Source organism: Salvelinus fontinalis, chromosome 19, assembly GCF_029448725.1.
Source record: "Salvelinus fontinalis isolate EN_2023a chromosome 19, ASM2944872v1, whole genome shotgun sequence".
Classification (NCBI taxonomy): Eukaryota; Metazoa; Chordata; class Actinopteri; order Salmoniformes; family Salmonidae; genus Salvelinus; species Salvelinus fontinalis.
Window position 1 is genome coordinate 39,768,683 of NC_074683.1, and position 21,002 is coordinate 39,789,684.

The window sequence follows — 21,002 nt, forward strand, 5'->3', positions numbered from 1 at the left end:
CCAATTCTAGATTTAATTTTGGATTGGAGATGTTTGATATGAGTCTGGAAGGAGAGTTTACAGTCCAGCCAGACACCTAGGTATTTGTAGTTGTCCACATATTTTAGGTCAGAACTGTCCAGAGTAGTGATGCTAGTCGGGCGGGCACGGGAAGCGAACGGTTGAAAAGCATGCATTTGATTTTACTAGCATTTAAGAGCAGTTGGAGGCCACGGAAGGAGTGTTGTATGGCATTGAAGCTCGTTTGGAGGTTAGTTAACACTGTGTCCAAAGAAGGGCCAGATGTATACAGAATGGTGTCGTCTGCGTAGAGGTGGATCAGGGAATCACCCGCAGAAAGAGCGACATCGTTGATATATACAGAGAAAAGAGTCGGCCCGAGAATTGAACCCTGTGGTACCCCCATAGAGACCGCCAGAGGTCCGGACAACAGGCCCTCCGATTTGACACACTGAACTCTGTCTGCGAAGTAGTTGGTGAACCAGGCAAGGCAGTCATTTGAGAAACCAAGGCTATTGAGTCTGCCGATAAGAATACGGTGATTGACAGAGTCGAAAGCCTTGGCCAGGTCGATGAATACGGCTGCACAGTACTGTCTTTTATCAATGGCGGTTATGATATCGTTTAGTACTTTGAGCGTGGCTGAGGTGCACCCATGACCAGCTCGGAAACTGGATTGCACAGCGGAGAAGGTACGGTGGGATTCGAAATGGTCAGTGATCTCTTTATTAACTTGGCTTTCGAAGACTTTAGAAAGGCAGGGCAGGATGGATATAGGTCTATAACAGTTTGGGTCTAGCATGTCTCCCCCTTTGAAGAGGGGGATGACTGCGGCAGCTTTCCAAACTTTAGGGATCTCGGACGATACGAAAGAGAGGTTGAACAGACTGGTAATAGGGGTTGCAACAATGGCGGTGGATAATTTTAGAAAGAGAGGGTCCAGAGATTGTCTAGCCCAGCTGATTTGTACGGGTCCAGGTTTTGCAGCTCTTTCAGAACATCTGCTATCTGGATTTGGGTGAAGGAGAAGCTGGGGAGGCTCGGGCAGGTAGCTGCGGGGGGTGCGGAGCTGTTGGCCGGGGTTGGGGTAGCCAGGAGGAAAGCATGGCCAGCCGTAGAGAAATGCTTATTGAAATTTTCGATTATCATGCATTTATCGGTGGTGACCGTGTTACCTAGCCTCAGTGCAGTGGGCAGCTGGGAGGAGGTGCTCTTGTTCTCCATGGACTTTACAGTGTCCCAAAACCTTTTGGAGTTAGAGCTACAGGATGCAAATTTCTGTTTGAAAAAGCTAGCCTTCGCTTTCCTGACTGACTGCGTGTATTGGTTCCTGACTTCCCTAAACAGTTGCATATCGCGGGGACTATTCGATGCTGTTGCAGTCCGCCACAGGATGTTTTTGTGCTGGTCAAGGGCAGTCAGGTCTGGAGTGAACCAAGGGCTATATCTGTTCTTAGTTCTACATTTTTTGAAAGAGTCATGCTTATTTAAGATGGTGAGGAAATTAGTTTTAAAGAATGACCATTCTAATCAATGATAGCCTATTCCTGTCAATATCAACCATTCAATCATATACTTGTCAAATGCTGATATTCTCTAAGCCAGACGTTCTGAGGAAAATAATTTGAATCGTCCCGTTTTGCTATTTCTTTGTATTGGTTTAATATTTAGACAAGACATACCTATTAAAAGGTTAGGCCTCTACATAAAAGGACTATATACATTTCATTCATGGAGCTCCGATGGATTTTCATAGTAAATTAACCAGAACAATCTTTGTCAATGACATGCATCTTTAGGTGTCATTCGAAGAAGTATAGGGTTTAATAAAGTTATAGTGAAATGACCTTGCGTGGCGCTGTATCGCATTAGTGGAAACCAAGACTGTTCTCAGGGCAAGTCTGACGGTTTTGACTAGCAGAAGTAACTTTTTGCAGCAGGTTAGGATAATGAACATGACAGGTTACGAGCATTACCGTAGCAGGTTTGGAGAATTAGTTAAAATTCTAAAACTGCCCCGGAAGCGACTCAAACATATCTAGCTACAAACAGGCCTGCCTTGGGAAAAGTATTGTTTTCCACTAATGCGATGCCACTTTCATTGTCGCAAAATCTTCATCCGGGAATCTATAAACACCGATTTGCGCAGCCGCACTACTATACCGAAGATTTTATAACTACCTCAAGATAGACTAGAGCCTGTCGTTTCCAATGGGAGCAAATGAAACATAGTGGGCAGAACAAGCAAGGAGGTGGGCTGAGCCAAGCACGTGATTGTGAGATCCTATTTGTGCGTTTCAGCATTTATTTGCATATTTCCGGTAGGGAACGCCTAGTCTCTGTCTGTGCGATAACTCAATTCGCCCTTGCACTCCAAAACAACGCACTTTTTTGGCAAAGGGTAAATCTACAAAGTCTTCAAACGCAGCCCACTCTGTTTGTTACATAATCTATTTTTGGAAACAGAAAATTGTATGGAAAGCAAATGTTTAATCGATGAGAAAATTAGCAGAATGTCGGCCAAAATCCATCTTCTCCCACTGCCGGTCACTGGACTTCCTCTCATCACCACATTTGGTGTTGAGTGGAAACGCCAACCGGATGCTTCACATTTATATATACGGTGAAATATCTACCTCGTTTGTACCATCTGTGTGTACTGTGGTTCGACCTTCTGCAGTCGGTAAGTGTCGAAAGGAGGGCTATCTAAGAATTGTCCATTGTAAATCCTTTTTAATCCTTCGTTAAAACAACACGTAGCACAATACAAGTGAGGATTACATATTGAACGGATTATTGTGTACATTGGGCTGTCATAATTTTTTTGTATCGTTGTGCATTTACAAACCTATTGACCTTATCTGTATTGTCTTCACAGAAAGACCCGGGCTTCAATCAAATTTGACCGACCAGGTTAAAACAGAGTAAATTGAAAATGTACGCCTGCGCAAAGTTCGTCTCTACGCCGGCTCTGGTGAGTTATTTTCATCAATCTGTTGAAACCATTATTTATCTTACATCTGAATTCATATTCTCCGGTTGTATTCGTATGGGCCTGTGTTGAACTTGAATGGAACTGTCTGACAAGGGTATTGGCTAACGCTAACTAGCCAACGAACGTTAGCTTACTTGCTACCGTTAACTAGTTAACGTTTATGATTATGTAAGTGACACTATTTTAGTTTCCTAGCTGTTTGCACATTCTATACTCTAAGCCGGAACTAGCTAGCAGGCTTTTTAGCTATAGCCTAACGTTAGTTAGCTATGAATAAGGTCAACATGACACTTGGCTTGCTTCAGCATCCAAGTCTATCTGTAACGTTACCTAGCTTGTGACATAGCTACGCTAGTTAACCCTCTGGCCTGCTTTTCTTTCTTGAGCTGTCACCTTTTTGTGTTTGGGGCTCTCTGCCCAAGGTCATGTTTTACTTGACTAGAAACATTACATGTTCAGGTAAAACATGTCGGAACAGGGTGTTTTACTGGTAACGTAACTGTTTGACATTAGCTTGTGCAAAGTGCACTCAGCAGGTTAGTGTTTTATCCTTGTAACGTTACTGTTACCAGGTGGCGTTGAGGAACGAATCTTAAATACTTTTTTGATGACTAAGCTGGGAAAGTAGCTATGATGTTGGAATTAACGAATTGTAATGTCTTGGTACAGCTCTATGATGTTCCACAACCACAATGACAGTGGCTAGCTACTGTCAAGGTGCACTTGTTCTGCCTTTCACGGTGGGAACCATAACACTTAGGAGTTTACTTGTCTTGAACTTTGAACCTTCGTGTGCACTTCATTTGTCATTTTATTTATTGCCTTCAAGATCTTCCGTGTAGGCAAAATATTTGTGCTTTTTTTTTTTTCACTCAGTTTTGTCCTTGTCCCTGGTGCAGGTCCGTGCTGGCTCCCGGACTCTTTACAGACCCTTGTCTGCCTGTATGATGTCCAGGCCCGAGGTCAACACAGAGGTGAGGAAAGACGCTCTTCTTGCTGTAGCTCTTCACTGTGGAATACAATGCAATGTTTTCAATCCTCCTAATGGTCATTGATGCAGGAAGTTTTCAAGCCCCCTAATGGTCCATGATGTAGGAGTGCTTTACCCATCATTAAAAAGAGGCTTGCTTTGTTTTTCAGAACAATGTAGCCCTCATGCCACAGAGCCCCTTCGCCCAAGTAGCACTGAGAGGCTTCCAGTCCAGTGCTGTGAGCAGGGACATCGACACAGCCGCTAAGTTCATTGGTGCTGGAGCAGCCACGGTCGGAGTGGCTGGATCCGGTGCTGGAATTGGAACAGTGTTTGGCAGTCTCATTATTGGATATGCCAGGTAAGTCCACTTCTACAAATAGATGCCTAGATATGTGCTTGTCAATGTCAGGTTTCAGGAAAAAAAATATGATTCAAAGCTGACTTTTACATAGAAATGGTTTGTGTTGTGTTTTGCAGGAACCCATCTCTGAAGCAGCAGCTGTTCTCCTATGCTATCCTGGGATTCGCCCTGTCTGAAGCCATGGGTCTATTCTGTTTGATGGTTGCCTTCTTAATCTTGTTTGCTATGTAACAAATCTATTGTTCATAGAAACACTGTAATTACTGATGTGACTACATATTTTAGTGTCTACCAAAAATGTTCTGTGTTGGTATCATGGAAATGTATATTTTCAAGTCAAAATAACAAAAACATGTTTTGTAAAAATGTAAGAAATTACATCATTAAAATGCATGTATTTGACATATGGCAGTATGTTTTCTGTTGGGAATTATGTTTCACTACAATCATGAAGACAACTAGCTTCTATTGAATGTCAGCATGGAATTATACAAAGGAACTGCTTAACTTACTGTAAATCAGTCTGGCGCATTTTCCATTTTCCAATGCATCATGTTCGCTTCTGTGGGTCCACATTGATGCTTTTGTTGGTTCAAGTGCAGTTCTATAGAAGTATGTAAGTAGGCAGCAAGTGAATGCTTGCTTTTGTAAATGGCATTAAATAAACCTAGACAATTTGATGGTGCTAAATAGTGGTCACTGGTCCAGTTTATTTGGGATACTCTGAATGAACGTGCGTAGTCTGTCAAATGCCTGCAGGTCTTGATATGATTCCCTTGACAATTTTACATTCGTTTTTGGTTCATGTTAAGCTTGCATAATATTGGCTTATCACTTAGAGATTTAAGACACCTGAGAACACCAGATCCAATATATTGCCAAATTGGATGGGTCCAGAGGAAATTCATCCATAGTGTCATTGATGCAACGATTTTGAAAGATAATTCCAATATTCTCATACAAATGCCGTGTAGTTTCTGGAGATGGGTCACCCTTCATACCCCGGCTCCTGGTTGTCACATTTTCAAGCCCCAGGGTTATGTTCAGTCGGCACAGAACAGAAAACATTTAACTGAGGATGGTACTACCTGATATCGTCCAACAAGATTTCTCCTTTTCGCTTTCATTTTGGACAAATGTTGTGTTTGGTGTTTACCTGTGTTCCAGTGGAGGTAATTTCTCCACCCCACAGATGATAATAGCATTTACCTTTTGTTTGTAGGAGACTTCTGTAATAAATTCTCACTGTTCTGGTGGGATTCATTCCCCACTGCCTTCAACTTTAGTTGTTTGTTCTTCCATAAACTGAAGAACTCCTTGTTCACCTGGACCCCCTTGTCGATCGTTCCTTTGCTCACCAAGCACTTCATTCAAGATTGGATCCTCTAATAATCTGGAAGCTTGTGTGTGTGCTTTATGAAATGTTTTGTTTCATTGTGGTTGGTTGGCATTGGCCTGGAATACTGCAAGCACCAAATCTCTGCTACATCCATATAAGGTCGTTGGAATTATCACAGCATTTATTCTCATGACTAGCCACAAAGATAATTGAAATCGACCATATTCTAAAATGTATTCATTTATTCATTCATGTGCTCATTTTTCTTCATTTCTATAAAATTGCGGTTGCTGTCTGTACGGTGGAGATGCTGCTCTCGCGAGAGTTGCACAGACGAGGGATTTTGATACGAAGGGTTGTGCTGGTGGGTAAGTGCACGAAGTCAAGGCGATTGTACGCAAAGATATCGCACGTGTACTGATTTATTGCCATTAGTGGGGATTTAAGTGTTAAGAAAAACGAGTCTGTGATAAATGCACGTCCTTCATGTATTAACATTAGTAAATAGAGTTAATATGGCGACCGTACTATGCTTGCAGATGTTAAGTTACCCTGACTGAAGGCGGTGTGGATAGGACGAGCGCGCTAGTTGGTGTGCGGAGGAGGGGTGTGTAAACAAAACCACCGCACATTGTTTTGTGCGCATGTTTTGTAATTCTAAGTAATTGGCTTTCAACTGTTTCTTCTGAATAAGCGCACTATGACGTAGAGTGTCATCTTTCATAATTTGAGTTTCCGCTAACCATTTTGATAGAGATGGTTTTTTTTCTAACCCCAACAATGTCTCACTCCTGATTGAAAAAGACCATGCATTTACCAGAGGCAGTTGCCAACTTGCCATCAATAAGCTTTGTCCCCAAGATAACATATTTGAAAGAGCCTATAAGGCGAGGAACATTCATCTGGAATGTTCTACCTACTAAAGTACAAATCATATATTTTTTTATTTATTCCAGGGTATAAAAGGAATTCCTATATATGAGTGATGACAAACTGTTCTTATGTTCTGCACCTGGATGTGGTCAGGTATGTTTTAAAAGTCCCTGTGGTTTGCTTTGTGGTTATATGTTTAAAGTATATGTTTATCATCTTTTCATAGCGATTTACAAATGAAGACCAATTGGCTGTCCACAAACATGAGATGACACTAAAGTTTGGTCCAGCAAGAGGCAACAGTGTCATAGTAGCCGGTAAGCACTACAAGGGGCTTCAAATCAATTACTAAGTGACAGTGGTGGATAAAGTACTCAGTTGTCATACTTGAGTAAAAGTAAAGATACCTTAATAGAAAGTCACCCAGTAAAATACTACTTGAGTAAACGTCTAAAAGTATTTGGTTTGAAATATACTTATGTATCAAAAGTAAAAGTATAAATAATTTCAAATTCCTTATATTAAGGAAGCAGATCGCACTATTTTCTTGTTTTTTAATGTATGGATAGCCAGGGGCACACCAACACTCAGACAATATTGACAAAATATGCATTTGTGTTTAGTGAGTCTGCCAGACCATAGGCAGTAGGGATGACCAGGTGTTCTCTTGATAAGTCCATTACTTTCACAATTTTCCTGTCCTGCTAAGCATTCAAAATGTAACGAGTACTTTGGGTTGTCACGGAAAATGTATGGAGTAAACAGTACCATCTTTTCTTTAGGAATGTAGTGAAGTAAAAGTTGTCAAAATAGTAAAGTACAGATTCCCTCAAAAAACAACTTAAGTAGAACTTGAAATTATTTTTTACTTAAGTACTTTACACCACTGCTAAGTGATAGAATTCATTCAAGTGATGTGTGAGAGAGATTGCCTTCTGTTGCAGACCAAACGCGAACACCTGCACGCTTTTTGAAGAACTGTGAGGAAGTTGGACTCTTCAACGAGCTTACCAGTCCTATGGAACATTACTTCAAAATAACTGCTGTGGCTGACATCAAAAAGGTGACTAGTTACTAATCAGTGGTTCTGTCAAGAATAATGCTCTTTACATTCGTAGTACAGGTTCCTTCAGATTTGATCTTATCTGATCTGTTGACATTTGTTTCTGACATGTAGATGCCCTTGGATTTGTCGCCTCTTGCCACACCGATGATCATACAAAACAAAATTGAGGACCACTCAGCTGTGGCGGCACACCGGGACCGCCCTCTGCCCCATCCGGAATCTACAACAAGGGATGACAAGGTAAAGAATTTGGTTTACTTCATACAGTGATATCCAGGTGAATTAGTTGATATAAATGTAGGCTAGATCCTAGTTTTAGTTGCTAGTTACTAGTTTCTCAATATTAGTTGCTTGTGACACCGGCATCAGTTGTCTGTGGGGCAATTCTAGGTCTTGACATACATTTTGGACATTTATAAACAACTATTGTCTCACCTTTTGAATATCCAGGTTTATATTAAACCTTAAACAGTTTGATTAATTTCAAACAGTGTTACTTGAATGTTGAGTAACACTGCAGATGTGATTGCTGAAAAAAGCAATTGTCTTTGCTACCATGTAGGCTAACTATACAGACGTACTGCCATAATTCTGGTCATACGGGTATCCGTGAAACCCCAAATGAATGGCTTGTCAGAGATGTTGCTCAACAACATTGCAATAAGCTCAGAGTGAATTGTTCTCCGTTATGACCACCCAGTGTATTGGAGTTGATCTACAGTTTAAAATATTTTGTCATCTCAGAATGAGGTTTATACTCATTTGCACCACCTTTTTTGAATAGTTTCTTCAGACTAACGACTTTTTTTCTGGGAGCTTTGTCTTCCGTTGAATAGTCTCACTGTCATGTTTCATCTGATGAAACACTGATTCTCTTCCACACTGCTTTGATGGATGGTTTCACTCCTTAACAAAACGAACACATTACTACCAGATCTGTAGAAATGGTTTGGATAAAGAAATCACTTTGGGCTATATTTTGTACACCAGACCCATAATAACTATTTGATTATCAGTTAGTACTCTTATCTTTTTAAACTGTATTACAGGAGTTAGACAAAACTAGGGTATTATTTCATAGTTGAAATCTAGAAAATGGTTTTGATTGAACTATTAACGCAGCTAAGGTCTCGTATGGTGTTATCTTTGCAGCCGTCCTCACTGCCAAGCTCTACTATAGTCCATCCTGCATCCCTCCAAGTCCCCAATGTACTTCTATCAACCTCAGACGCTAGTGTTGTTATAGAGCAAGCTCTCACATCGCCAACATCTAGCTCTGTAATTACCCAAGCCTCATCCTCTAAAAGGCCAATAGTGTAAGTAACTCAAAATATAACTTTATTTAGTCATTTTTTGGTCAAATTTTTAAATGTTTTTTTTTTTTGCTTGATTTCTTTCTTGGATTAGTTTTTGTGCTAATATGTCTTTATGATGTTGCATTTCGTGGTCAGATGGTTAATTGAAAAGTTTACTCTTTGTTTTGATGTCTGTGACCAGGACTGGTACCATATTGTATGAATACAAATCCATTTAATTAGGCTGTTATGTTCCTTTGATTGCCTGTTAAGTTTATTAATAAAACAATATTGTAGTGTAAAGTGTATCATAATGTTCTTAAATTATATATTTTTGAAAAACTATATAATTGCTGTTTGTTGTGTAACCCATAGTGTCTTTTGTCTTCTCTCCAGTCTTCTCTCTTTCCCTGTACTCTTTCAGCTGCCTAATGGACAGACCATGCCCGTCGCTATCCCATTAACCATCGCATCCAGTGTACACATTCCAACCGCCGTTCCTGTAAGTATTGCAAGTCTTGTTTTATGGAGTTCCATTGTGTATTTTGAATGTGTTGATTTCCAATGAGCTGTTAGAGCGTTGGGCCAGCTGCTGGATCGATTCCCCGAGCTGACAAGGTAAAAATCTGTCATTCTGCCCCTGAGCAAGGCACTGTTCCCCGGGCGCCGAATAGGTGGATGTCGATTATGGCAGACCCCGCACCTCTGATTCACAGGGGTTGGGTTAAATACGGAAGACACATTTCAGTTGAATGCATTCAGTTGTACTTCTGACTAGGTATCCCCCCCTTACCCCTTTCCCAATCACTCGGGCACATTTCCACTAGGCCTATAGGCACGTTCCAGTAGTTAATGTCATTTATCTGCATTCCGCCCCTAGAGGTCCCCATTTACTGCTTTGGCACAAGTGTCTTTGGCATGTGTTGCATAGGCAGGGGGTGATGGGGGATCTAATGTGCCTTAGAAGAGAGCAGCTGTATGTCACCATGGCAAAGACATTGAGTAGGCCAAATGGTTACTTGGCCCCATCCAGAGTGCCTCACTGCCATTTGTCCTTGTACAATTTGAATCACCACACTTGACTTCTGGCAGACTGGATGGACTATGCCTGATGTGTGTCACAATCAATTAACATGATGATCTGGATATCACGTTTCAGTGTCCGTTGAGGATATTAGCTCATATTTCTATAGCACCTATGATATGGATGTCTCTCTGTCCCTGGTTCCCCCAGAGCCACGTCTCCCTGGTTCCCCCAGAGCCACGTCTCCCTGTCCCTAGTACCCCCCCCCCCCCCCCCTTGTCTGGCTGAATGATGATATACAGAAAGGGTCCCTGCCTCCTTCTCTCTGGCCCTGATTATCTGTGGGAAACACTGAGCAGAATATGATTATCTGTGGGGAACGCTGAGCAGGATATGATTATCTGTGGGGAACACTGAGCAGAAGATGATTATCTGTGGGGAACACTGAGCAGGACATGATTATCTGTGGGGAACGCTGAGCAGAATATGATTATCTGTGGGGAACACTGAGCAGAATATGATTATCTGTGAGGAACAGTGAGCAGAATATGATTATCTGTGGGGAACACTGAGCAGAAGATGATTATCTGTGGGGAACACTGAGCAGAAGATGATTATCTGTGGGGAACACTGAGCAGAAGATGATTATCTGTGGGGAACACTGAGCAGAATATGATTATCTGTGAGGAACACTGAGCAGAAGATGATTATCTGTGGGGAACACTGAGCAGAAGATGATTATCTGTGGGGAACACTGAGCAGAAGATGATTATCTGTGGGGAACACTGAGCAGAAGATGATTATCTGTGGGGAACACTGAGCAGAAGATGATTATCTGTGGGGAACGCTGAGCAGAATATGATTATCTGTGGGGAACGCTGAGCAGAATATGATTATCTGTGGGGAACACTGAGCAGGATATGATTATCTGTGGGGAACGCTGAGCAGAATATGATTATCTGTGGGGAACGCTGAGCAGAATATGATTATCTGTGGGGAACGCTGAGCAGAATATGATTATCTGTGGGGAACGCTGAGCAGGATATGATTATCTGTGGGGAACGCTGAGCAGAAGATGATTATCTGTGGGGAACGCTGAGCAGAATATGATTATCTGTGGGGAACGCTGAGCAGGATATGATTATCTGTGGGGAACGCTGAGCAGAATATGATTATCTGTGGGGAACGCTGAGCAGAATATGATTATCTGTGGGGAACGCTGAGCAGGATATGATTATCTGTGGGGAACGCTGAGCAGAAGATGATTATCTGTGGGGAACGCTGAGCAGGATATGATTATCTGTGGGGAACGCTGAGCAGGATATGATTATCTGTGGGGAACGCTGAGCAGAATATGATTATCTGTGGGGAACGCTGAGCAGAATATGATTATCTGCTGATGGTGGAGAAAACACCTAATTTCTCCCAGTCTGTGGGGAACACTGATCAAAAAAGAGAAGAAGAGATCCCCCTGCTGGGCCTCCTCTTCTCTCCCTTTTTCCATCCACTCTTCTCTCCCTTTTTCCATCCATATCATTGTCAGGAGATCCCAGCTCTGGCCTTCCCGCTCGTCTCTCGCCATCCCTCACCTTTTTGCTCAGCCTCTCTCTTCATGTGTTCTCCACACAGACGGGCAGGAGCTCATTAGCGTGCATGGTGCATCTCTATGTATTCTCCACACAGACAGGCCATCCAGCCTAATGTGGCTGAGATATGAGGAAAACTCTGAGCGTACGGCGCTGTGTGTGTGTGTACATTGGGAGGGGATGGGGAGGGAGCTGCCTACTTCTAACTGGGAAAGATAATTCTCCTTGTGCTTGTCTCTGTGTGTGTCTGTGCTGTCAGTTTGTCAGACCCGTCACTGTAGTGCCTAACGGCCCTGGAATCCCTGGACCCCACTCGCCACAAGCTCTCCAATCATAAGCTAAGCTGGTAATGTTTCTCTTGTGTACCTAACATCATGCCCCAACTCCCTCAAATGTGTAATATAAAAATTGATCCACAATGTAATGTTATGTACTCTACATTTACAGTACAGACAATGTAGTGAATACTTTGGGCTAATTCCACCTCAAAATGTAGTGTCTCCATTCTCTGGACCTGTGTATTAGTAGAGTCTCCGGCCTCTGGACCTGTGTATTAGTAGTGTCTCCATCTTCTGGCCCTGTGTATTAGTAGAGTCTCCGGCCTCTGGCCCTGTGTATTAGTAGAGTCTCCGGCCTCTGGCCCTGTGTATTAGTAGAGTCTCCGGCCTCTGGCCCTGTGTATTAGTAGAGTCTCCGGCCTCTGGCCCTGTGTATTAGTAGAGTCTCCGGCCTCTGGCCCTGTGTATTAGTAGAGTCTCCGGCCTCTGGCCCTGTGTATTAGTAGAGTCTCCGGCCTCTGGCCCTGTGTATTAGTAGAGTCTCCGGCCTCTGGCCCTGTGTATTAGTAGAGCCTCTGGCCCTGTGTATTAGTAGAGTCTCCGGCCTCTGGCCCTGTGTATTAGTAGAGTCTCCGGCCTCTGGCCCTGTGTATTAGTAGAGTCTCCGGCCTCTGGCCCTGTGTATTAGTAGAGTCTCCGGCCTCTGGCCCTGTGTATTAGTAGTGTCTCTGGCCCTGTGTATTAGTAGAATCTCTGGCCCTGTGTGTTAGTAGAGTCTCTGGCCCTGTGTGTTAGTAGAGTCTCTGGCCCTGTGTGTTAGTAGAGCCTCTGGCCCTGTGTGTTAGTAGAGTCTCCGGCTTCTGGCCCTGTGTATTAGCTTGAGTTTAAGATTGGGTGAGGTGGGGGACGGAGTTTAAAACCCATAAGTCTAAACCCTGTCTAAGTCGGGGGAGGGGGAGGTTCTACTAAGCTATCTGGAATTGTTTTAAGAAAGTCATACCAAGGATAATTTGGCTAATTGTAAGACCCCTTGAAGTAAAAAAAAGATATTCCCAAAACAACATCAAAAGGAAGTTTGTCCTGAAGTGTCTCTACTATACCTGAGAGATATAATAAATATCAGGAAATGTTTGTTTTTCTGACATGTATTTAAATCCTTTTATTTGGCATTAAGCAGTCTCCATATATACAGTGCTTTCGGGAAAGTTTTCAGACCCCTTGACTTTTTCCACATTTGGTTACTTTACAGCCTTGTTCTAAAATTGGTTACATAGTTTTTTTTTTTCTTCTCACCAATCTGTACACAATATCCCATAATGACAAAGCAAAAACAGATTTTTTTTTTTTTTGCAAATGTATAAAATAAACTGAAATATCACAAATGTACATAAGTGATTCAGACCCTTTACTCAGTACCTTGTTGAAGCATCTTTGGCAGCGATTACAGCCTCGAGTCTTATTGGGTATGACGATACAAGCTTGGCACACCTGTATTTGGGGAGTTTCTCCCATTCTTCTTTGCAGATCCTCTCAAGCTCTGTCAGGTTGGATGGGGAGCGTCACTGCATAGCTATTTTCAGGTCTCTCCAGAGATGTTCGATCAGGTTCAAGTCCGGGCTCTGGCTGGGACACTCAAGGATATGCAGAGACTTGTCCCGAAGCCACTCCTTCTTGTATTGGCTGTGTGCTTAGGGTCGTTGTCTTTTGGAAGGTGAACCTTCGCCCCCGTCTGAGGTGCTGAGTGCTCTGGAGCAGGTTTTCATCAAGGAGCTCTCTGTACTGCTCCTTTTAATCTTTCCCTCGATCCTGACTAGTCTCCCAGTCCTTGCCGCTGGAAAAAATTCCCGCAGTGTCATGCTGCCACCACTGCATCACCATAGGGATGTTGCCAGGTTTACTCCAGATGTGACGCTTGGCCTTCAGGCTAAAGAGTTCAATCTTGTTTTCATCAGACCAGAGAATCTTGTGTCTCATGGTCTGAGAGTCCTTTAGGTGCCTTTTTGGTAAACTCCAAGCGGGTTGTCATGTGCTATTTACTGAGGAGTGGCTTCTGTCTGGCCACTCTACCATAAAGGCCTGATTGGTGGAGTGCTGCAGAGAAGGTTGTCCTTCTGGAAGGTTCTCCCATATCCAGAGGAACTCTGGAGCTCTGTCAGAGTGACTGTAGGGTTCTTGGTCAAGTCCCTGACCAAGGTCCTTCTCCCCCGATGGCTCAGTTTGGCTGGGTGGCCAGCTCTAGGAAGAGTCTTGGTGGTTCCAAACTTCTTCCATTTAAAAATGGAGGCCACTGTGTTCTTGGGGACCTTCAATGATGCAGAAATGTTTTGGTACCCCAGATCTGTGCCTTGACACAATCCTGTCTCGGAGGTCTACTGACAATTCCTTCAATCTGATGTCTTGATTTCTGCTCTGACATGCACTGTCAACTGTGGGACCTTATATAGACAGGTGTGTGCCTTTGCAAATCATGTCCAATCAATTGAATTTACCACAGGTGGACTCCAGTCAAGTTGTGGAAACATCTCAAGGATGATCAATGGAAACAGGATGCACCGGAGCTCAATTTCAAGTCTCATTGCAAAGGGTCTGAATACTTATGTAAATAAGGTGTTTTTTAGTTTTAATACATTTGCAAAAATGTCTAAACCTTTTTTCCCTTGTGATTATGGGGTATTTGTGTAAATTGATGAGCAATCTTTTTAGATTAATTTTAGATTAAGGCTGTAACGTAACAAAATGTGGAAAAGTCAAGGGGTCTTAATACTTTGTGGCCTGCTGGAGGTCATTTTGCAGGGCTTTGGCAGTGCTCCTCCTTGCACAAAGGCGGAGGTAGCGGTCCTGCTGCTGGGTTGTTGCCCTCCTACGGCCTCCTCCACGTCTCCTGATGTACTGGCCTGTCTCCTGGTAGCGCCTCCATGCTCTGGACGCTACGCTGACAGACGTGATGTGCCATCCTGGATGAGCTGCACTACCTGAGCCACTTGTGTGGGTTGTAGACTCCGTCTCATGCTACCACTAGAGTGAAAGCACCGCCAACATTCAAAAGTGACCAAAACATCAGCCAGGAAGCATAGGAACTGAGAAGTGGTCTGTTGTCACCACCTGCAGAACCACTCCTTTATTGGGGGTGTCTTGCTAATTGCCTATAATTTCCACCTTTTTTTCATTTGCACAACAGCATGTGAAATTTATTGTCAATCAGTGTTGCTTCCTAAGTGGACAGTTTGATTTCACAGAAGTGTGATTGACTTGGAGTTACATTGTGTTGTTTAAGTGTTCCCTTTATTTTTTTGAGCAGTGTAGAATGTTGGTTTCGTACAGAATGTAGAATGTTTGTTTCGTACAGAATGTATGATTTTGGTTTCATATTTTGGGATTTTTCTCATTGATCTATGAACATAGTCAAGATTTTGGTTTCAACTCAAACATAACATCTCTACATTGCACAAAAGTTTTATCTCGTGGCTTGTGTTCTTTTCTCCCGCTAGAAGCTGAAAGCAGTACTGAGCCAGCAGCTCCCTCAGGTAACCAATGGAGATGCTGGTGTTGTCCAGAGCAGTGTTGTGACCCACACTGCAGCCCCAGCCCTGGCTCCAGCCTTGACCCCTTTCCCTGATCCAGACCCATCACCTGTCCCTCCCCCTGCCCCGCGTGAGGAACCCTGCACCCAGCCCTGGCTCCAGCCTTGACCCCTTTCCCTGATCCAGACCCATCACCTGTCCCTCCCCCTGCCCCGCTTGAGGAACCCTGCCCCCAGCCCCTCCATCAGCCTGCCACCTCCACCTCTGTGTGTACACTACCACAACTGGCCATTAGAGGGGGCTATGCTTAGTTCGGCCATTCCACAACTACAGTCATTTGAAGTACATGTATCAGTGTACAGTATTACCTTTATGAATTCTACATGATATTACTCTATATCAGTGGTTCCCAAACTTTGGTACGAAGAAACCCCTGCTCTATACAACCCTCTGTGATAATGAGGGTTTGTTTTTCCATTAGATACAGTATGTTGTAGTCTCTGGGTTATAGAGCTTTGATAGTTTGGTTCTGATGTGTGCTGCTCATTCTGGTCTCTATACCAGGCGTCCGAGGCGCCCCCTGCCCAGCACACCACAACCACAGGGGGGCCGGCAACGCAGAGCCACCAGCGAAGACCCAGACGAGAAGAGGCGCAAGTTCCTGGAACGCAACCGAGCAGCGGTGTCCCGCTGCAGACAGAAGAGGAAGGCCTGGGTGTCTACCCTGGAGAAGAAGACTCAGGACCTCAACTCTATGAACGGACAACTACAGGTATACTCCCAGTCGGTATTAGACAGAGGTGAGACCAAGTCACTATTATTCGAGTTTCAAGCAAGTCACAAGGTCCATGTCTCAAGTCGAGTCCCAAGTAGAACGGGTTAAGTCTCGAGTCAAGTCCAAGTCGTGCATTCAAAGAGCAAGTCAAGTCGAGTCACAAGTTGTTGTTTTTTCAAATCAAGTCTCAAGTCAAGTAAAAAAAAAAAAAAAAAGAAATCTATACATGCGACGCTTTGTTCAAGTACAGATCTGTGTCTATGTATTGAGGCTACCAGACAGCCCTTTTCATGATTTTATCTGTAACACATTTTGATGATGTCATTGTAAAATAGGGACCTTGTAATAGTCATAAGGGCATGAAATCAGCAGAAGGCAAGGCAGGTTAACGTGCTCGGAGTGTACATTTATTTACAGGTCTTGGTGATACAATGGTGAAAGAGCCATATCATACTAAATATACAAGTAGATTTACCAGATATTCACGGGCAGTAGCCCAAAAGATATAGCCTCCGTATCAGGCTTAACCTGTCCAATCTGAACGGATACAGGTAGAGGGCAAGACTGCACAGCCTCCCATTGAGAAACCAAATGGAATCTGTCAGGAGCTCAACAGGTACATATAAGCACTTGGATCCTCCCAGGACCATAAAATTACCAAATTGGAAATCGCAACCAATAAACTGGTTCAACAATGTAGAAAGGCAATATATAATTTCCAAATTCATTGGTACATTAGTCTTAATCATACTTAACGATTTATTAATTATATTTCATCACCATTCATACATGGAACAATAATGTTCTCTTCACGTCCTGACTCCAAAGTGTGATGCGCGGGCCACGTAGCCTATTTATATGTGCACTGTGGTGCGCACGCTCCTATTTATCACTGACACTAGCGACGCGCATTTTTCAGCCATCTATTTCCTGTGTTTTTTAAGCCATCTATTTCCTGTGTTTTTTAAGCCATCTATTTCCTGTGTTTTTTAAGCCATCTATTTCCTGTGTTTTTTAAGCCATCTATTTCCTGTGTTTTTTAAGCCATCTATTTCCTGTGTTTTTAAGCCATCCTTTTCCTGTGTTTTTAAGCCATCCTTTTCCTGTGTTTTTAAGCCATCCTTTTCCTGTGTTTTTAAGCCATCTATTTCCTGTGTTTTTCAGCCATCCATTTCCTGTGTTTTTCAGCCATCCATTTCCTGTGTTTTTCAGCCATCCATTTCCTGTGTTTTTCAGCCATCCATTTCCTGTGTTTTTCAGCCATCCATTTCCTGTGTTTTTCAGCCATCCATTTCCTGTGTTTTTCAGCCATCCATTTCCTGTGTTTTTCAGCCATCCATTTCCTGTGTTTTTCAGCCATCCATTTCCTGTGTTTTGAGAGGTGCAAAGTCCACTTCTCACTTAAATCTCGCTGGATTGATTGCTTTCATTTCACTCCTGTGACTCTTTCATAGTCTTGCTTCGGCCTGTCGTTTTTCTCCCCGTTAACGTTACGACCTCAGAACTGTTTGTAATGCCATATCAAAACACATCCCCGTTGTGTTAAAGTATGTACAGTCGTGGCCAAAAGTTTTGAGAATGACACAAATATTAATTTCCACAAAGTTTGCTGCTTCAGGTGTCTTTAGATATTTTTGTCAGATATTACTATGGAATACTGAAGTATAATTACAAGCATTTCATAAGTGTCAAAGGCTTTTATTGACAATTGCATGAAGTTGATGCAAAGAGTCAATATTTGCAGTGTTGACCCTTCTTTTTTAAGACTTCTGCAATCCACCCTGGGATGCTGTCAATTAACTTCTGGGCCACATCCTGACTGATGGCAGCCCATTCTTGCATAATCAATGCTTGGAGTTTGTCAGAATTTGTGGGTTTTTGTTTGTCCACCCGCCTCTTGAGGATTGACCATAAGTTCTCAATGGGATTAAGGTCTGGGGAGTTTCCTGGCCATGGACCCAAAATATCGATGTTTTGTTCCCCGAGCCACTTAGTTATCACTTTTGCCTTATGGCAAGGTGCTCCATCATGCTGGAAAAGGCATTGTTCGTCACCAAACTGTTCCTGGATGGTTGGGAGAAGTTGCTCTCGGGAGATGTGTTGGTACCATTCTTTATTCATGGCTGGGTGTCACCGTGAGCGTAATGTGGCCTCTCTTTACGGCATGCTGAATCCCTCGCTCCCACAGGGGCTGTAAGGACACAGGAGTCCTTACAGCAGAATCAACAAAGTGGTGCTGACATTCTGAAGAGCTGACCACCTGACAATTTGTGTTTAGAGCCAGTAAAGGGACATAATTATAATAATAATTAACAACGTCCTTTATTCACCTGCCATCCGTTATCCAGTTACCTTTCCCAGTGTCTGTTCTTCTTCATGGTTTGGGGGGGAATAGGAGATAATGTAATGGGTTGTATGGACCTCTCATACAGACTGGTGTGAGGTAATGTAATGGTCATATGTACCAGACAAGGAGAAAGAAATAACTTGTGGTTAAATGAGGTTCATCTCCCTTTGTCAAATAAAAAATAATTATGGTTTTGGTACTGGGAAAATAGTAGCTAAAGTCCCATCACAGCCTGAATGCTTTCACTTTTCAGAACTGGGAAATGGCTGGCTGATGGTTTGGCAAATCACGCTCCTCATAAGGTTAGGGATCGTGAAGGTTTAGCCTCTGTGTTTCAATCAGAGACATGGTATACCAATGGTTATCAGACCCAAGTTCCAGTATGTACAGTGCATTTGGAAAGTATTCAGACCCCTTGACTTTTTCCACATTTTGTTACGTTACAGCCTTATTCTAAAATGGATTAAATTGTTTTTTCCCCCCTCATCAATCTACACACAATACCCATAATGAAAAAGCAAAAACAGGTTTTCAAAATTAAAACACTTAAATATGACATTTACATAAGTATTCAGACCCTTTTACTCAGTATTTTGTTGAGGAACCTTTGGCAGCGATTACAGCCTCGAGTCTTGGTTATGACGCTACAAGCTTGGCACACCTGAATTTGGGGAGTTTCTCCAATTCTCTGCAGATTCTCTCAAGCTCTGTCAGGTTGGATGGGGAGCGTCACTGCACAGCTATTTTCAGGTCTCTCCAGAGATGTTAGATTTGTGACATCGGCTGATGTAAAAAGGGCTTTATAAAACATTTGATTTATTGATCAGGTTCAAGTCCGGGCTCTGGCTGGGCTCTGTCAGAGTGACCATCACCTCCCTGACCAACGCCTTCTCCCCTGATTGCTCAGTTTGGCCGGGCGGCCAGCTCTAGGAAGTTTTGGCCGGGCGGCCAGCTCTGGCTCAAGGACATTCAGAAACTTGTCCTGATGCCAGTCCTGCATTGTCTTGGCTGTGTGCTTAGGGTCGTTGTTCTGTTGGAAGGTGAACCTTCGCCCCAGTCTGAGGTCCTGATCGCTCTGGAGCAGGTTTTCATCAATAATCTCTCTGTACTTTACTCTGTTCATCTTTTACCCGATCCTGACTAGTCTCCCAGTCCCTGCTGCTGAAAAACATCCCCACAGCATGATGCTGCCACCACCATGCTTCACCGTAGGGATGGTGCCAGGTCTCCTCCAGACGTGAGGCTTGGCATTCAGGCCAAAGAGTTGAATCTTGGTTTCATCAGGCCAGAGAATCTTGTTTCTCATGGTCTGAGAGTCCTTTAGGTGCCTTTTGGCAAACTCCAAGCGGCATGTAATGTGCCTTTTGCTGCAGAGTTGCTTCTGGCCACTCTACCGTAAAGGCCTGATTGGTGGAGTGCTGAAGAGATGGTTGTCCTTCTGGAAGGTTCTCCCATCTCCACAGAGTTACTCTGGAGCTCTGTCAGAGTGACCGTAGGGTTCTTAGTTACCTCCCTGACCAAGGTCCTTCTCCCCTGTTTGGTCAGCTCTAGGAAGATAAGGGTGGTCTCCAAACGTCTTCCATTTAAGAATGATGGAGGCCACTGTGTTTTTAGGGACCTTCAATGCTGCCGAAATGTTTTGGTACCCTTCACCAGATCTGTGCTTCGACACAATCCTGTCTCGGAGCTCTACGAACAATTCCTTCGACTTCATGGCTTATTTTATGGAAGTTTTTTTCAGCTGTGGGATAGAACAAGGATGTAACGTAACAAAACGTGGAAAAAGTCAATGGGTCTGAATACTTTCCTAATGTACTATAAGTCTGTATGAGAATGTTTTATTGATTGTGTGTTGTCTGTTTCCCCTCTGGCAGAATGAAGTGACCCTGCTGAGAAATGAAGTGGATCAGCTGAAGTATCTTCTGGCTGATAAAGATTGTCCTGTAACCGCCAAGAAGAAGAAATCTGCCTATCACAGTGAGTAATGTTCCATTACTCTCACCCCGGGGCCGCCCGCTAAATACATCCAAAACCAGCCCTGCTAACCGCTCACCAGAGGGACACGTCTCACTCATCGCCAGGGCCAAAACCTCCTGAGCTATTGACACATAAGGCCGTTCTCTCTTTGAAAAACTTCTGAGAAATTGAGCTATTCGTATGCCTTTTTTGTATCTAGGCAAGTCATGTGTTTTGAGGTGTCATATTGTTTTAAATGTGGTTTACCTTCATCTTTATGGAAGCCTACATGAGTGAAGGCATTAGCAGATATACGTTAAGCTCCAATTTTTTATGTTTTTATTCTTTAATGTTGCAAATCTGTGCATCGTGTCTGTCATATCCAGCCTCTTCATTTAAATTTGCTGTTGTCAGTTGGGAGACGATGGTTGACTCACTTTGCCCAGCAGTGCCTGTTTCTCAGGTGCTTGTTGTAAAACATATTGGCTGCCAGGTGTCATCAGTCATTGTGTAAGCACTTCTGTAAGAACATGTTATACTTTTTAATTTCCACCATTTCAGCCCCATTTGCCTCTCTGTGTTTTAGAATCTAGATTTTTTTTGTCAGCTTTGA

General features: G+C 43.2%; 2 protein-coding genes across 6 annotated transcripts; both read left to right on the plus strand.

Annotated features, from left to right (window-relative positions):
- Positions 1–2,573: 2,573 nt before the first annotated feature.
- Positions 2,574–4,732, plus strand: LOC129816723 (ATP synthase F(0) complex subunit C2, mitochondrial-like). 2 transcript variants are annotated; one of them, XM_055871540.1, is made up of 5 exons: positions 2,574–2,683; positions 2,879–2,974; positions 3,895–3,969; positions 4,136–4,326; positions 4,446–4,732. In XM_055871540.1, the coding sequence occupies exons 2-5, from the start codon at positions 2,936–2,938 to the stop codon at positions 4,558–4,560; spliced, it is 420 nt and encodes a 139-aa protein (XP_055727515.1). In that variant the 5' UTR covers positions 2,574–2,683; positions 2,879–2,935; the 3' UTR covers positions 4,561–4,732. The 2 variants fall into 2 exon arrangements, with proteins under 2 accessions (XP_055727515.1, XP_055727516.1); XM_055871541.1 differs by having other exon boundaries at positions 2,679–2,770.
- Positions 4,733–6,054: 1,322 nt separating this feature from the next.
- LOC129816724 (cyclic AMP-dependent transcription factor ATF-2-like) lies at positions 6,055–16,271 on the plus strand. Of its 4 annotated transcripts, none has more exons than XM_055871543.1 (7): positions 6,055–6,306; positions 6,768–6,858; positions 7,486–7,847; positions 8,760–8,923; positions 9,299–9,404; positions 15,279–15,314; positions 15,876–16,271. In XM_055871543.1, exons 3-7 carry the CDS (start codon positions 7,719–7,721, stop codon positions 16,113–16,115), a joined length of 675 nt encoding a protein of 224 aa, XP_055727518.1. In that variant the 5' UTR covers positions 6,055–6,306; positions 6,768–6,858; positions 7,486–7,718; the 3' UTR covers positions 16,116–16,271. The 4 variants fall into 4 exon arrangements, 3 of the variants coding, with proteins under 3 accessions (XP_055727518.1, XP_055727517.1, XP_055727519.1); XM_055871542.1 differs by having other exon boundaries at positions 7,719–7,847; positions 15,876–16,270; XM_055871544.1 differs by lacking the exon at positions 6,055–6,306 and adding an exon at positions 6,624–6,694 and having other exon boundaries at positions 7,719–7,847; positions 15,876–16,270.
- Positions 16,272–21,002: the final 4,731 nt, after the last annotated feature.

Coding starts and splice junctions, on each gene's coding strand:
- LOC129816723 (XM_055871540.1), top strand. CDS start 2,936: ATGTACGCCTGCGCAAAGTTCGTCTCTACGCCGGCTCTG. Junction 2,975..3,894: donor TCGTCTCTACGCCGGCTCTG/GTGAGTTATTTT, acceptor TCCCTGGTGCAG/GTCCGTGCTGGCTCCCGGAC. Junction 3,970..4,135: donor GGCCCGAGGTCAACACAGAG/GTGAGGAAAGAC, acceptor TTTGTTTTTCAG/AACAATGTAGCCCTCATGCC.
- LOC129816724 (XM_055871543.1), top strand. CDS start 7,719: ATGCCCTTGGATTTGTCGCCTCTTGCCACACCGATGATCATACAAAAC. Junction 7,848..8,759: donor CTACAACAAGGGATGACAAG/GTAAAGAATTTG, acceptor TTATCTTTGCAG/CCGTCCTCACTGCCAAGCTC. Junction 15,315..15,875: donor TGAGCCAGCAGCTCCCTCAG/GTAACCAATGGA, acceptor TCTCTATACCAG/GCGTCCGAGGCGCCCCCTGC.